The sequence below is a fragment of the Myotis daubentonii genome, chromosome 5 (genome assembly GCF_963259705.1).
Source record: "Myotis daubentonii chromosome 5, mMyoDau2.1, whole genome shotgun sequence".
In the NCBI taxonomy this organism is placed as follows: Eukaryota; Metazoa; Chordata; class Mammalia; order Chiroptera; family Vespertilionidae; genus Myotis; species Myotis daubentonii.
In genome coordinates, this window is record NC_081844.1 from 108,888,205 (window position 1) to 108,904,681 (window position 16,477).

Sequence of the window (16,477 nt, forward strand, 5' to 3'; positions counted from 1 at the left end):
CAGGGCTCCCCCTACAGGACAAGACTTTGAACTCTGTGCCCGGCGTGGGGCTGGGGTGTTTTCTGGTGGAAGGATGAACTAATGTCCTGGAGAGGGTGGGAGAATAGATTCAGGAGTTCCCCCAGGATGAGGGGCAGACCCTGGGGACCCACTGGGCAGAGGAGTTCAGGACCAGGGCTGGGGTTCCCGAGAGGCAGCAGTTTTGGGGGACAGTTCTCTGCCAAGCTCTGGTGTCCCCAGCAGCCTCTGACCTCATGTCCAGTCCATTGAGGAAGAGGATCCGGTCGCCCGACCTGAGGGCGGCATTGTCAGCCGGGCTCCCTGGAGGCAAGAAGAGAGGCCGCTGGTCAGCCGGGGAGGGGGGGGGCGGGGGGCGCCTGCCTCCCAGGCGAGGGAGTCCGCATTAGACCAGCTCAGGCCCTGCGCCTCGCTCACGGCTCTAGCCCGGAGTGATTCCAGGCAGGTGGGGGCGCTGGGGCGGCCGGTCAGCCCTGAGCGGTTGGAGATGAGCTGAAACCAAGATCTGCGAGCAGCATCTCTGCAGCCTCTGCGCCCCCAAAGGACGCCACTCCACACAGTTGTCTGTCCTCCTCCGAAGGCCCACACCAAGGTTCCTCCCTGCCGTTGTCACCGGAGGAAGTGCCCCCTGGCGGCCGGGCTGGGCAGAGCAGCACACCTGGATTGTAACTGGCCCAGGCCAGGCGGCTCTGCCCACTCGTGGGGAGGCAGGGAGGTGGGGTGGGGGCGGCAGAGTTGGAAGAGACACATCCAAAGAGGAGAGATGACTCGTTTCCAGAGGACGCTCCCCAGAGAGCAGCTTCGGACCTTGTCCCAACAACAGTATGTCAACCACAGTGGTACCCAAATCCGAGGGGACCTGGGCGCGTCAGCCACCAGGGTCAGACCTGAGTATCCAGTGGCTGGCACGGTGGGGCAAAGGCCCTGACGCTTTCCCAGGAGGCAGAAGACACCCATCGTCCAGATCAGTGTGCCCGCAGACGTGAGAGGCAGGAGGGTGGAAGGACTCAGCCTCAGCCAGGCACCCATGGGACACCCATGGGGACGGAGCCCTAAGAGCACCACACTCACGTGCTGGGAGGGGATGGGTGCCAGGCAGAGCAGGTGACCCAGCCCTGGGGGTGGGTACAGGGAGGGAGAATTCAAACCCACACTGGATGGGCTGCCTCAGCAAGACATGGGTCTCTTCCCCCCCCCCCCCAGCCCGACCCCCACCTCCCACCCATTCCACTGGAGGGTGAGAAGGGGGAATTCCTGCTCCGCCTTCTGCAAGATGCCGCCATTCCGGGAGCAAGAAGGCAGGCGGGCGGGAGCGGGGGGGGGGGGGGGGGGGGACCGGCAGGGTGTGGGTCTGTCTGCCTGGCAATGCCCTTTCACAGTGAAGGTGGCCCCTGCACAGGGAGTGTGGTTTGGGCCCAGCCTGGGCAGACATCTGCTCCGTTCCGGCTGCCTGGCCCCGGGGCCCCGCCCTCCAGGTGGGCATGGGATGGTCTGGGCGGAGAGCTTGTTTCACTCGGTTCAGGGGTGACCCTGAGCTTGGACGGCGTTGCCCAGACCCGAGATGGATGATTTGGCTGCTGCCCTGGGACGCTCGCTTGGAGGACACAGGCTACATGAGGTGGGTACAGGGCGGGCGGGAGTCGGGGGTGCTGAGCGGCGGCCCAATGGGGCCCTTGGCCCCATCCTGGACAACCCGCCCAGCCCTCACCAGGCAGGACGGACTCGATCCAGACGGGCCCGTGGCCGCGCAGCGTGAAGCCGAAGCTCTTGTTGCCCTTGTAGACGCGGACCGTCCTGGGGAGAGAGAGGCGGGGGCGGGGGCGGCGGTGGGCAGCGGGCCCTGCCCTGGGATGCCGACAACGTCGGTTCACCCTAACCTCCCCTACACGGTCCCACGCCCCCGCCACGCCTCCCCCTCCCCCTCCCCTCCCCCTCCGCCCAGGTCTCCATCCCGAGCCGGTCCATCCCCCAGGCGGAGTCCGCCTCCCGCGCCCCGGCCCGGTACCTGCGCGCGCGCCCCGAGCCGGCGCGGCCGGCCAGCAGCGAGGCGGCCTTGCGCGGGGGCGGCTCGTCGGGGCGGCGCGGGGCGGCGCTGGCGCGCGTGGACACCAGGAGGCGCTCGGGCCGCTCCTCGCTGCGGCTCCGGCGCAGCCTCTGCGCGCTCTGCGCCCGCCGCGCGCGGCACAGCTTGCCCAGCAGACCCTGCGACACCACCTCGTCGAAGCGCGCCCGGTGCTTCTTGGGGATGAAGATCCTGCCGGGAAGCCAGCCGGGTCGGGGCGCGCCCCAGACTGCGCCCCGATCGCTTCCAACCCCGGCCCACAGGCATCCCCCAGGGTGGCCCAGGGCTCAGCCGCCGGCACCCTCTTGAGTCCGAACTGGCGCTCCCGGCCACACGAGACCACCGCGTCCGCTCGCTCCGGCTGGGACCGCCCTGTTATTACTCTGGCCTCCGAGACCTCAGCTCCCCAAAGCCTGGTCCCCTCCTATTCCTGCCTCTACTTTCTCCGCTCCGGCCTCTCCCTACTCCCTCAATCGTGCCCTTGCACCTGCCGGGCCGGCCCAGCCAGGGATCCCCAAACCCTTCTCCCAGCCTGACTCCAGGCACCTCCGCTGGAGAAAACAGACACCGTTCCTCCATCACCACCACCACAACCCCAGCCCCCAGCCCCCAGACCGTTTCTCTGGCCAGCGGCCCCATGGCTCTGCGCTGCCCCTTGATGTGCCAGACCACCGCCTCCAGGCCTCCTCTCACTTTCCCCCTCCCCCTCCCCCCTCCCCTGCCCTCAGTTCTCTTAGCGAAGCCAGCTCGCCCTTCCACACCAACACTGGCTTCCTCTAGCCTCCCTGCTTGAGCAAGTCCCTGCTGTCTGGCCACTATCTGGACGTGCTGAGAAGCAGGGGAGGCTCTCCAGGTCCCTTGTGGGGGGCCCACACCCCGCATGGTTCCTTGTACCATGGGTCTCTCTGTAACCTGGACGCTCTCTGAGGGCTGGGTCCATAGCGCAGCTTTAAGCAGGGGTGACCAGCCCCCAAGGCACATGGGAGGGGCTCAGTGACTCAGTAAACAGGGCGCCAGCGCCACGGGTGGTCCAACCAAACCCCTGAGATATGGCGGCAGTTGCCATCCGGGGGACTTGCAGGCAGGGGGTCGGTGGCCTTGCAGGCAGCTGGAATACTACCAGTCTGGGGTCACCCAGGGGCCCCCACCCAGTTCCCTAAACCGCTGTGGGTAGGATTAGCCAGGCCAGGCGGGCAGAGTAGCTCCCTGCTGGGAGGGAAGGGGTGTGAGCCCTCAGGGAGGAGGTTCATCCGGACCTGACTCCCCACCCCCCTCACCCCCCTCACCCCCCTCACCCTCCTCACCCCCCTGACGTGAGCTCTGCTCCTGGGTGCCCCAGGAGAACAGGAGGCCAGCATGAACGACCTACTCCTCTCTGCCAGGAGCAGCCCTGCCTGATCTGCTCAGCCTCGCCAACCACAGCAATCCCCCAGCCAGAGCCTCGGCCTCATTCCCCAGATGGCCACTCAAGGTCTCTGGAGCCCGACACCCCCATCTGCCTGGCCTTAGAATTCCCCACCCGCTCCTGCACCCACCACAGGCCTCCTGCTCAGGTAAAGGAGAGATGACTTTGGGCTCCAGTCCCAGGCTCCAGAAGGCATCCGCCTTGGGTCCCACCTGGGCAGAGGCCAGACGACCATCCCAGCTCTACCTCCAGCAGCAACTAGAGAGGACCCCGCCTGCCCCCCAGGTGGGCACCAGGGGGAATCACCAGGGCACAGGTGGGGGAGGCTGGGTGTCCTTGGGGCTGAGCCTGGTGAGGCAGATGCCCTTCCTGGCTGAGGGGGCCCGCCGTGCGGCTCAGGGTGGCCCGGGCACCCCAGCCCTGGGTCTGCTTTAAACCAACTCTCCCAGAAGAGCCGTGCGCAGTGGGGTCTCCTGGGCCATTGCGGCCCCTCACTGTGCCCCTGACCCTGACAGCCCGGCCTGGCTGCCCAGGACTCTCAGGGCCCTGCCATGCCATCGCTTCCCGGAGGCTGCAGGGCTCTCCCGGGGCCACATGAGGAGCTGCCCTCAGGGTCAGTGTGTCCGCTCCGCGGGCAGTCAGGTCTAAACCCACTTCCAGGTTCCTCCCAGGGCCCCCGAGCGTCCTCTCTCCCCACATTCCAGACCCGGCGAGGAAGGAAAGAGGGCTCTTCAACCGCAGCCCTCAGCTCCCGACCCCTAGGGCCCAGGGCGGGTCCCGGGCGCCCACCGGAACTCGCCCCCTTGTACCCCTCCTGTTTAAGTCCACCCCCCCCCAGCCCCGCGCCCCAGACAGGCACCGCGGGCGCCCGCAAGGGCAGGTAACCCTTCGGTGCCCACTCCACCCCCTCCCAGGCTGGCCCGAGCCGGGTCCGCGGCGCCCTGGGCGCAGGGCTCCAGGGGCGCACGGTTCCCGGGGCGCACGGTTCCCGGGGCGCACGGTTCCCGGGGCGCACGGTTCCCGGGGGCGGGGGCGCGGCGGGGAAACTACCGAAAGTGCCGGGAGAAGCCCTGGTCCTTCCCCATCTGGAGCTGGCGACGGCGGCACCGCAGGAGCGGACGCAGTGGGTAGCCGAGCCGCGAGCAAAGCGAGGGCGCCGCGACTCCGCGCTCCTCTGCCGGCCCCGCGCATAGGGCCCAGCGCACGCGGCCCCTCCCGCGGCAGCCGGCCCTCGGCCTGGCGCCCGCCCCTCCCAGGTAGCCCCGCCCCTCCCCGCCCCGCCCCTGGGGGAACCTTCCGCTAGCTCCCCGGGATCTGGGGCGGCTGGAGGCTGTGCCGCTGTCTCCTCCAGGCTTCGTCCGTCAGTCTCTCCCGAGCGCCCGGCTGCCCCGCACAGTGGCGAGTCCCCAACACCCGCTGCAGTGAGAATCAACCCCACCGTCCCAGGAAGTCCTGACTGTCTCCTGAAGAGCCCGGAAGGCTTCCCGGAGGGGGTGGCCGCTGCCTGAGCCTCCATGGCTCAGCAGGAGTTGAGACACAAAGAGGAAGCCCTCACTACCTACCCAGGGGCAAGCTCATCGGCAGGGGCTGGAGAGGGAGCCTTGGACGCCACTGGACTGCACTGAGACTGCACTCTGAGACGGGGAGCCATGGGAGGGTCCAGGGATTTAAGGGGAGGTGGAGGGACCAGAAGTTTGGGCACTCGGGGAGGGGGTGCTGGGAGGGGAGAAGGGAGGGATGGAACAAGTGTCTAGATTCTGAAAACAGAGGCAGGAGGGGTGTTGGGTCTGGGAGTGAATGGAAGGGAGGAGGGGCTGCCAGGCTGGGCCTCACCGCGATGAGTGCCTCTCACTGGAGGAGAGCCGAGGGGAGAGAGGACAGGAAACGGGGTCTGCCCAGCTCCCTCTTAGCCCCCCATTCCCATTCCTGACCCCAGCCAGGCTGCCCCCCTGCGGGACCTCTCAGGGCAGCATTTCTCAGGAGCCAGAGCTGTGTCCTCCCAAGCCTTGTCCCCCGCCCTCCCAGAGAGAAATGTCTGAGAACCCTCCCAGCTCCCTGGCGCCCCAGGGCCAGAGCCAGTTCTGGCTGATCCCGAACCAGGCCCGCCCGGAGGCCAGGGCGCTGTCTGCCTTGCTGTGGGCGAAGGAGATGCCCGCACAAAGCAAGTGCTCCTGCTCAGATCCACACACAGCCGGCCGTGCACCACCCGGGGCCAGCAAAGGAGCCAGCAGCTGGCACATCTGGTCAGATGACTCTGAGCAGCAGGGGGTGGCCAGGCGTCAGGCCACAGCTGGCCTCCCTGAGTGCCTACCCCGGGGGAGTGTGCCCCCAGAGACATCACTCTAGGACAGCCATTCTCGGGGGGGGAGGGCATTTGGTACTGTCTGGGGACAGTTTTGGTTGCCACCAAATGACAACTAGGAGAGGACTATGCTACTGGCATTTGTGGGTGGGGCCAGGGATGTCGCTAAACATACTACAACATACAGGACAACGGAGGATTATTGGGCCCCAGAGGTCAGTACTGCCACGGCTGAGAAACCAGCCTGGGGAGAAAGAGACGGTCCCCAGGGGAAACCACAGGAACTGACACAAATGAATGCTCAACACTGCCAGCCACACAGCGTCAGAAATCTCCCCCTACCTGCATGGCGGGGCCCTGAGCCTTGTCAGCAGCAGAGGGTGGAAAAGTGAGATCCCCCCCCCCCCCCCCCCGCCGTTCTCACTAACCTCTTTCTGTTTGGGTGGTAGACACACAAGGCAATGTACCAGCGACTGTCAACCTTTTTCATCTCATGGCACACAAACTCATGACCAATCTGCCATCTGACAGAAAACGAGGCATAATTTTGAATCATTCACACCAGATGGCCACTGTGTTGGCTGCTGTTGTTTTTATAATTTAACAATTGAAGGGAAAAGAGGTCAGTGCCCCCTGACTAGACAGTCAGGTGTTGCATGTTTTAAAAATTCTTGCGGCACACGGGTTGAAAATCGCTGCCATATACAGACGATGCATCATATAACGGTACGCCTGAAACCTATATAGTGTTATTAACCAATATCACCCCAAGAACCTAAATAACCTCCTTTCTGCTTGTAGATGGCAGAGTTCATTTATGCCAGTGGTTCTCAACCTTCTGGCCCTTTAAATACAGTTCCTCATGTTGTGAGCCAACCATAAAATTATTTTCGTGGCTACTTCATCACTGTCATGTTGCTACTGTTATGAATCGTCATGTAAATATCTGATATGCAGGATGGTCTTAGGCGACCCCTGTGAAAGGGTCGTTCGACCGCCAAAGGGGTCGCGACCCACAGGTTGAGAACCGCTGACTTACGCTATTTCTTACCAAGAACCCGGCTGGGGACCCATGTAGGTATCACCAACCCCCTTTCACAGGTAACCGGCAGAGGTCAATGAACCTGCTCAAGGTCGAGCAGCCAGCCAGTGGATTTGGGTTTGAGCTAGGTCTGTTGAGATTCTAAATTCCAGCTCCCTCCACCACCTCTGTTGCTCCCCTGCCCCCACCGCCCATGCCTGCCCCTCCCTCTCCCATATTTCCTGAAACACTAGCAGACCCCCCCCCCCCGCCCCCCAGGACTTAGCTTTCCTGTTCCCTCCTCACCACGTCACACTTTCCAAACGGCCTGGCCTGTCCTAATTAGAAAGCCATTTCATTACTTCATCGAGCTGGGATCCCTTTGGGGACAGACCCAAATTAGGCCTCAGCCACGGAATTAGCTGCTGCGCTAAAGGAAGATGAGCCCCTTCGCTGGCGTGGCTGCCACTGACCTGAATCCCCGAGGCCGAGGCCGTGCAGGCCCGAGGACTCCCTGAAATGGTGCGCAGGTGCACCATCTACGAGGTCGCCACCAGCCACGTGTGGCTATCGAGCACTTGAACTGTGGCTAGCAGCTCCCTAGTGAGACCGGGGAGCTGGATTTAAACCTCATGAAATTTCATTTTTTAAATAGCGGCACATGGCCAGTGGCTGCTGAACGGCACAGCCCAGCCTTCTGGTCTCCCTGCGCCTTCTCCTTTCTCCCCACGTCTCTGCTGCAGCCACTGGGGCCACCTTTGGTCTGATGGGTTCTAGCCTCTGTTGAGCTCTGACCTGTGACACACACACACACCCTCACGGCTACCCTTTGCTGCCCAACCTCTCATTTAAACGTGGTCTCTCACTGATGGGGGAGGGGAGGTCCCCAGGGCCACACTGTAGCTCGGAATGGCCTTTTACCCCATGTAGGATGGTTCACAGCCGGGCACTGTTGGGTACCCAGTGTTGGTACCCCTCGGCCTGGGGGACACTGCCCTTACTTTGGTGCTCAGGAGTCCACCCCTGTGGCTAGATGCCTGGCCCTGATGAACACTCCTTGGGGACCGTCCCCCACCTACACAGGACACACTGCCAGACCCCACCGGTCACTGTCTGAGCCGCAGACCAGCACCTGCTGCCTCCTCCTGGGAGCCCGCCCTGATTGCCCCATGAGGATCCAGCCCCGGGCTGTCTCCGCTGGCTCTCAGCCCTCGGAATCACAGATAACTGTGTCTGAGACTCCTTCACCACGTCCTGCTCCCTTGGGAAAGCGCCGCACGGATCACTGTAGCCCAGGCCACCGGGGCCTGGGGTGGGATAGGGAGGTGGGGGTGGGGATGGCTGAAGCCACACTGTCAGGGTAGCCCAGCTGGGCCCCGCCCCCTCCTCCACAGCCTCCCCAATTTTCCTGTCGCACTTCACTCGCGCTGACAACAGAGGCTGCTGTTTCATCCTCCCCAGCAGCGCCCCGGGGAGGCTGCGGGACGGCTTCCCCAGGTCCCGCTCCCGCTGCCCAGGCTCTCGGCTGCACGCTCTGCAGGGGGCGCCCCCCACCCTGGCTTTTCCCGGCCCGCGCGGGTCGCTCGGGGGCGGCTGCGGAGGGAAAGGCGCGGGGACTCCCCGGAGGCACACAGGCTGGCCCGGCAGAGGCGGCGGGGACAGACGCCAGGGCAGCAGCGAAGGGAGACGAGGGGCCTCCGGGGGGTCTGGCTGCTCGCAGGCTGGGGACGCGCGCCAGCTCCCCCGGGGACAGCCCGAGCGCCCTGGTCCTGGGCGCAGCCCCGTGGGGAGGGGCGGGGAGGGGCGGGGGGCTGCCCATCCACCTCCGCCCCGGGCGCCCTCAGCGCCGGCACAGCGTCTCCCCTGCAAATTCGGCTCCAGAAAGAACTTTTTCTTTCCTCTCCGGCTTCCCCAGCCAGCGGCGGGCCCCTAACTCACCCCAGGCAGCTCATGGTGGCCTCGCCGGCGGCCTGCGCTCGGCCGCGGAGCCCAGAGGCTGCGCCCGCCGCTGTGGGGGCGGGGGGTGGCCAGCGCAGTCGCTGACATTGGCCAGGCCCAGAGGGAGGGGCAGGCTTGGGGTGACTGGCAGCGAGGGGAGAGGGCGGGCTGAGCCCAGGAAGCGGGGCGGGTGGGGAGCAGGGGAGCAGTCGCTGGCTGGGGAGGCGGGTGGGGAGAGTCCCGCAGATCCCGGCGGGGAAGGCGGCACTCGGGCCCAGGGGGGCAGGTCCCAGCTGGGCGGGCAGGGCAGTGGCGCCCCTGGCGGGAAAGGCAAGGGGCGTGGAGGGGGCTCAGGGGACTCCCGGGCGCTCCAGGTGCGGGCCCACTAATTTAATATATATTATTAAATTATAGGAGGAATAAACTGCGAGTTTCCAAAGCTGAGCAGAAGAGCAGAAAGTGCACAGCTGACCCGGTTCGCGTTCCCGTGCCTGCCACTCGCTTGCTGTGTGACTTTGGGCCAGTCCCTTAACCTCTCTGAGCCTCTGAAATGGAAATAAGTGTTCCTGGGACCTTGACGCCCGGCTGGCATCGTCAGAGGGCAGAGAGCGACCCCTGGGGGACGGGTGCCAGGAGTGCACAGCCCTGGGCTCCGCACTGCGCCAGGCTGTCTCCTACAGAGCTGGCACTGCCTGGGTACCCTGCTGGTTTCTGGGACCTGGGTTTGGGATAGGGCAGGGCAGGCTCTGACTTGGGATCAGGGAGTGGGTCCCCTCTGTGCGGGTCTCAGCCCAGCAGCTGCCAGCCTTTCCTTCTCAATCAAAGTGATGCCCTGGCACTGGGCAGAGCCAACGGGCGCCCTTCTCAGGGTCACTTCTCACCTTTGCTCTGGGGCCGAAGGGGTGTTGGGGTCCGGTTCAGCCTGGGTGGCCGTGAGACCGCGGGCACCCCTGAGCGGACACACCCCGCCCCGGACCCAGGTACCTGAGGTTGTCCAGGAGGGGCCCTCGGGCCTCGCGGGGCAGGGCCAGGGTGAGCGCCCCCACCAGGTCCTCCACCTGCTGCTCCGCCGCGAACTGCTTCAGGGCAGCGAACACCTGCTCCTTGGCAGTGGGCTGGTCTCCCAGGATCTCGTCCACCTGCAAGGAGGGGCCTGTGACTGATCTTAGGGGACCCCGGGCAGCCGGGCGGGAATGATCGCCCCTCCCTTCCTCCCTCAGTTCACCCGCGCTGGGTGGTTGACCCGAGCAGCACCGCCTAGACCAGCAGCGAGCGAGTTGCCCGCATCACTCCCTGCGAAACCTCCACAGCCCTGTGGCGTGGGCGTGGCTACGACCTTCTCTTTACATCTAAGGAAACTGAGGCTGGCAGAGGCCAAGGGGACGCGCCCAAGGTCACGGGGTCAGGACTCAAGCCCAGGGACAGCCCTCCTGCTGAACAGTGTCCGGACGGAAGGCATCAGTACAGAGCTCACATGCGTGCCAGGCCTCAGTCATGGCTAGTTACTGTCATTGTACCACACGCTGCCTTCCACCGCGCTCGCTGAGACCCGCAGAGAACGTTCTGGCTCCACAGAATGCCTGGAGTGCGCGCTTAGCTCTTGAATTTGACTCCTTCCGCGCTCTCTGGACTTCTGTGTCCTTTGTCTCTGTGTACAAGCCAGCTGGTGCTAATCTACCCAGAGGAGTCTGTGCGGCGTGGAAATGGGCATGTGGCATTCAGCGGGGAGATAGTTGTAGGTTCTTGGCTGAACGAAAGGAAAACCCCAAATTAGGTGGGAGGCCATGCCCTGCCCATTACGTTGCAGCCGTGGCCGGTAGGGAGCTTGCCCGGGGCTTTGGCTCCTCAAGGAATGATGGGAGATGTGGGGACAGCAGGGCTTGCCCAGGGAGGTGGCGGGCCCCTCAGGATACCATTTATTTTCCTGGCCCAGCACTGCCTACACCCGCTCTCTCCACTCAACTGCCCTCCCACCCCCACAGGACCCCTCTTGCAGGTCCTGACAGCGCTGGGACCAAGGACCCCACGTGCTTTCATGACTCTCATGTCTTGGTTTCAGCCCAGAGCGGGCTCCTGAACCTCAGGACCGTGTGTCCAACGGCTTCCTCCTGGTGGCACAAGGGCGTTCAGGGCTTTCCAGCGGTGCTGACACAGGGACGCAGGGCATTGGAAGGCATCAGTGGGGTCCAGGTTCTGGGCGTGACTGAGGCCTGGCACATGCACACCACACCCAGCCCGAGCCCTCACAGAGCCTGGCACACAGCAGGCGCTCGGCGCTCAGGGGCTGTTTATGGAACCAAAGCAAAGAGCTGGACGTGGCCGGCCTTTCTCACGTTGCACTTCCTGCATCCCACCCTGCTGACCTCAGTTTCCCTGGCGGTGGGTAGGGCACCCTGTCCTCCTGTACCCACCATGCTGAGCAATGCGGGAGGGGCGGGGGGTGGCGGCTGTGAAATCAAAGTCAGCCGCAGCCCCGATTCAAAGGAGAACATGGCTGGCTGGGAAGCGGCTTTATGTAAGAAAGAGGAAAAAATAGTCGTTCCCTCCCGGGGCCTGGGCTACAGTGGCTTTGGTGTCAGCTCTTATCCAGCCACTCTCAACCTACATCTAAGCATGAGACGCCATCACGGGACACTGATGGGTTTTCTATTTAACATCAGGTTCTTCAAGGAGGAAAAACTGGGGCAGGAGGGTGTGGCGAGGACCCGGGAGCCGATTGCTGAGGGCCAGCGGGGGGCTCCGCAGATGCCCTGGATCTGCCCGAGGCAGTCTTTTCTGGGATTTGTCCTCAGCTTTTGGAGGGGCTTGGTGAGCCCTAACAAGAACCCACCACTTCCTTGTGCCCTCTTGCCAGAAAACAGAGCAGCCGGCTTCCTTCCTCTGCTGGTGGCCACCCGGCCCTGCTTCCTCGGCCATGTCTGCATGGCCACCCTGTCCTGCTGGGGGCTCTGATCACGCCACTCTCTGACTTTCCAGGGGTTGGATGGAGTCTGGGACAGGCCTTTGGTTCTATAGCAGATCACCTGGATTACAGCGGACATTACTAGTTGCTACAGTCTGAAGGTTTGTGTCCCCCCTCCCCCCCCAAAAAAATTCATATGTTGAAAACTTAATGTCTGATGTGGTGGTAGTAGGAGGTGGGGCCTTTGGGAGGTGATTAGGTCCTGAGGGTGGGGCCTTCACGAATGGCATTAGTGCCCTTATTTTTTAAAATATATATTTTTGTTGATTTCAGAAAGGAAGGGAGAGGGAGAATAAACATCAATGATGAGAGAGAATCATTGATTGGTTGCCTCCTGCACGCCCCCTACTGGGGATCAAGCCCGCAACCCAGGCATGTGCCCTGATCAGAATCAAACCCGGGACTCTTCAGTCTGTAGTCCGATGCTCTATCCACTGAGCCAAACCAGCCAGGGCAATGTGTCCTTATAAAAGAGACCCCAGAGAGCACCCAAGCCCCCTCCATCATGCGAGGACACATGTGAAGTCCGCAGCTCAGAAGAGGGACCTCACCACACCATGCAGGCACCCTGACCTCAGACTGCCATCCTCAGAACTGTGAGAAATAAATTCCCGTTGTGTGTAAGCCGCCTGGTCGTTGGTATTTTGTTACAGTAGCCCGAGTGGACTACGACACTAGGTTAGTCAGAGAGGCAATAGAAAGAATGATTAACTTCTATGCACACATGGGTGAAAGTCACAGATATAATGTTAAACACAGGGACCCCGGCACCACAGAGTGAGTATTGAGTAACTCCATTTATATGACGTTCACAGATGCAAAATCATCTATGACGAAGAAGTCGGAATAGCAGCTACTTCTCAACAGGGCGGAGAGACGAGGAAGGGGTGCGTAGGAACCTTCTGGGTGAGGGAATCACTCTATATTCTACATTCTGTTGTCTGTACTCTACTCATCTGTATTTTGGTCAGGGTGAAGTGGTTACAAATGCGTGTTCACATATACCAGTGGTCGGCAAACTCATTAGTCAACAAAGCCAAATCTCAGCAGTACAACGATCGAAATTTCTTTTGAGAGCCAAATTTTTTAAACTTAAACTATATAGGTAGGTACATTGTTATTAACTTAATTAGGGTACTCCTAAGCTGGCCTTTGCTAAAAACATCCTCAATCTGCGGTACATTCGCTGAGGTCAACGCCTTCCAATTCTCCCATCCACACTCGTCTTGTATACTTGTTTCGTCTATCTCCTTTCCGAAAACCGGCTTCTGTGCATGGGCCACGAAGTTTCAATCGCAATGTATGTGCGCGCCCGCGCATGGTATTTTGTGGAAGAGCCACACTCAAGGGGACAAAGAGCCGCATGTGGCTCGCGAGCTGCTGTTTGCCGACCACTGACATATACAATGCATCGAGCTGTTCACTTAATACACTTCACGGTGTTCCTGCATCCCCCTGTGTACCTCAGGAAAAGAGAAACGCAACCTGCACAAGTCACGCGAGCACAGGCACATTAGGTGCACACCTAGACGCTGGAGCGTCATATTTCTCATGGGTCTGTCCCTGGAACAGTCCTCAGCTCCAGGTTATGGGAGCCACGCCCTCCAGGCCCACGCTAGGCCCCGCCGTGCCCCGCCCACACGATCCTAACCCCGCCCATACCGGCCAAACCCCGCCCACACAAGTTAAACCCCGCCCACACGAGCCAAACCCCGCCCACACGAGCCAAACCCCGCCCACCCTACCTTGCGGCTGAACTCCTGGGCCTTGCGCCTGCGTTCCCGGTGCACGGCGTCGGGGCGCTTGCGACCCGCCAGGCGCAGCAGCTCACGGCCCAGGGAGAGGCCGCGGCCGGGGCGCGGAGGCCGCAGGGCCGTGGACGCGGGCGCGGAGCCGCCCCCCGCGCCGGGGCCGTAGGGGCTGGGGAGCACGCCGAGGCTGGGCGGCACGCGCGGGCAGCGCCGGGCCAGGCGCACGAGGCGCTCGCGGCTCAGGCCGCCCACCGCCAGCCCCTCCACCTCCAGGATCTGGTCCCCGGGCCGCAGCCCCCCGGCGTGCGCGCTGCTCCCTTCGGCCACCTCCAGGACGAAGCAGGGGCCGGAGCCGCCCAGCCGGAAGCCGAAGTCCTCGGGCCAGCCCTGGTTGGTGGCCGGCATGGCAGCGGTGGCCGTGCGACTGCAGAGGGAGAGACAGCACTGGGGGTTTCTGGTGACCCTGTCCGCGCGCGTCCAGGCTTCTGGCAGGGCTGACTGGGCTGTCTGGGGGCTCGGGAGGGAGGCATCCCAGGGCTCCCCATCCCAGACTATTGAGTGCCCCCCCCCAGGTTTGCTCACCTTCCTTACTGGTGACAGCAGGGCTGCAGGGACAGAGCGCGGTGCTTGCGGAACAGCCGGTGACACTGGCTTGCTGCTGGCCCCCTGCTGCTGGGGCCTTGGCATCAGTTACCCATGCGCCCGGGGGGACAGCTGGAGTTTCTAAGGCAAAGTGATCCTCTGAGTAACCCGAGAAGGCCCCAGTTACCAGGTGGACCAGCAGGAGGCTGGACAGCTTGGCCAGGGCCCAGAGTGGCCAGCCCCTGCTGCCTGGTCCTGGGGGTGAGCAGGGGTCCCCGGGGCAGGAATGGAGACGGACTGGAGCTGGGCCCTGATTCACAGAGCTTGGCGGGTGGATGGAGAGAATTCAACGGGGTTGTTTTGGGGTGAGGGTTGTCCCCAGGCCCAGGGCACTGATGAGGTTCAATAGGGCCTAGGGATTCAGTCCCCCAGAAAACACCACCGGAGCCCCACAGGCCAGGTTTTCTTGGCAGGGGACGGGAGAGCCAGGCCAGGAAAAAAAGGTCCGGATGGAAGAAAAGATGCTGATTTAAGTAATTTTGGAAACGGAGCCTGAAAAACTAAAGGCCAAATAGTGCACTCCAGTGGGTACAGCTGCTTCCGGTGGGATACAGGTTGACAATTCTGGAATCACACCAGGCCTGCATCCTGGAGTTGGACAACTAGGTAAGTGGATCGGGGAGCCGTGTTCTCTCTGTTGGGGTGGGAGGTTACCGCCATGCAAAGCGGGGAGGCCCGAATGATCCCTGGCGTCCTGGGTTGGCGTCCTACCCCTGCAGATGGGCGCACGGAGAACTATTTGCAGAGACGTACAGTCCGCAGGTCAGCATCTGAGCACGTTTGCTTGCTCTGTCAGCAGCCAGGGCCTCGACGCAAGGACACCCAGCAGCAATGAGCTATCCAGTGCCCCAGCTCGGTTTCCACATCACTTCCCAAGGAGAGCTGGAGAAATGATGGATTCCAGGGCTTGGGCAGGACCATACAAGAGGAGCCTGGAGCATCTTCTAAGGCCAGAGAGTAGGGAAGTGCCCCCCCACACACACCAAACACACACACACTGTCAAAGGGGCACAGGAGCCGACCGAAAAGGCTCCCAGAGACCAATGCTGCAGCAAGCAGGGCAACAACATACCATCGTGTCGGATTATAACCCAAAGTATAAAGTAAGTCTCCACCCGTCCACCCTGACATAGACAATTGATTAAATACATGAGGAGAGGAGACACATCTCCGTGCAGAAGAATTCCAGATAATTTACAGAGCTACAGGAGCTGGAGCATGGCCCCACCCATAAGTGTGGGCTGCACGCGGGACTTCCTGCCGAGGGGGACAGTGAAGGGGTGCGGGAGGGAGTATGGTTACAGTGGACAAACCTGATAAACATGACCCCCGTCGGTGGCCAAGGTCAACGTCAGGATGAATCCGGGTGGCGGCATGTACCCTTTGTTTGAGGCAATAGAATGCCACCGTGCTTCTGTGGTTTTCCTCCCAATAGCCCATCACCAGTCTAACTCTGAGGACCCCATGAAGTAAGCCTACAGTGAGGGGCACCCTGAAAATACCCGGCTCTTCAAAACGCAAGGTCATCCAAAACAAGGGAAGTCTGAGAAAGGGACAGAGGTTAAAGGAGCCTAAGGAGCCCTAGCTGGTTTGGCTCAGATAGAGCATCAACCCCGCAGACTGAAGGGTCCCGAGTTCAATTCCAGTCAAGGGCACATGCTTTGGTTGCAAGCTCGATCCCAGGCCCTGGTTGGGACACGGGCGGGAGCCAATTAATTGACACATCGATGTTTCTCTCTGTTTGTCTCTCCCCCTCCCTTCTACTGTCTCTAAAAATTAATGGAAAAATATCCTCGGGTGAGGGTTAACAAGAGAGAGAGAGAGAGAGAGAGAGAGAGAGAGAGAGAGAGAGAGAGGACCTACTGACCAAATGTGATGGGGGATCCTGGATAGGATCCTGGGACAGAGAAAGAACATTCATTGGGTAAAAATATAAGGAAGTCTGAGTCAGCTCATAATCATAATGGGTCAACATTCATTCCTTGGATGACAGATGTGCCCCAGGAGGACATTGGGTGCAGGGTGAAAGGGAACTGCCCTCGCGTCGTGGCTTTTCTGCAGATTTAAACTATTCTAAAATAAAAGTTTATTTTTAAACCCTCTTCTTAGGATGTGGGGGATGGGATGAGATAGACCAGAAGATATTCTTAGTAGGTCAGCATGTTTGAGCTGGCTGCTTTCCAAAGTTCGCTTTTACCCAGAGGGGTGAGTGCGCGCGAGCGTGTGTGTGTGTGTGTGTGTGTGTGTGTGTGTGTGTGTGTGTGTGTGTGTGTGTGTGATGTGTCTATATGTGTCCTCTAGTCTCACGTACATGAGAGATTCTGCTGGAGAGCTTACAGTATACCCTCATATTAAAAAGAAGAGTCCTAGCAGGTT

The 16,477-nt window shown here is 61.7% G+C and overlaps 1 protein-coding gene across 6 annotated transcripts in view; it reads right to left on the minus strand.

Moving 5' to 3' along the window:
* Positions 1–13,864, minus strand: part of GRID2IP (Grid2 interacting protein) — a 30,519-nt gene extending 16,655 nt beyond the window's left edge. For 2 of the 6 annotated variants that reach the window (XM_059699322.1, XM_059699321.1), the window contains exons 1-5: positions 13,454–13,864; positions 9,731–9,885; positions 2,024–2,272; positions 1,727–1,812; positions 252–321 (exon numbers count right to left, since the gene is read on the minus strand). In XM_059699322.1, the coding sequence (XP_059555305.1) occupies positions 252–321; positions 1,727–1,812; positions 2,024–2,272; positions 9,731–9,885; positions 13,454–13,864 (971 nt within the window). Of the gene's footprint in view, positions 1–251; positions 322–1,726; positions 1,813–2,023; positions 2,273–4,535; positions 4,738–9,730; positions 9,886–13,453 lie in introns of those variants that run through there. The other 4 variants (XM_059699319.1, XM_059699317.1, XM_059699320.1 and 1 more) reach the window with 4 other exon arrangements.
* Between the last annotated feature and the right edge of the window lie 2,613 nt (positions 13,865–16,477).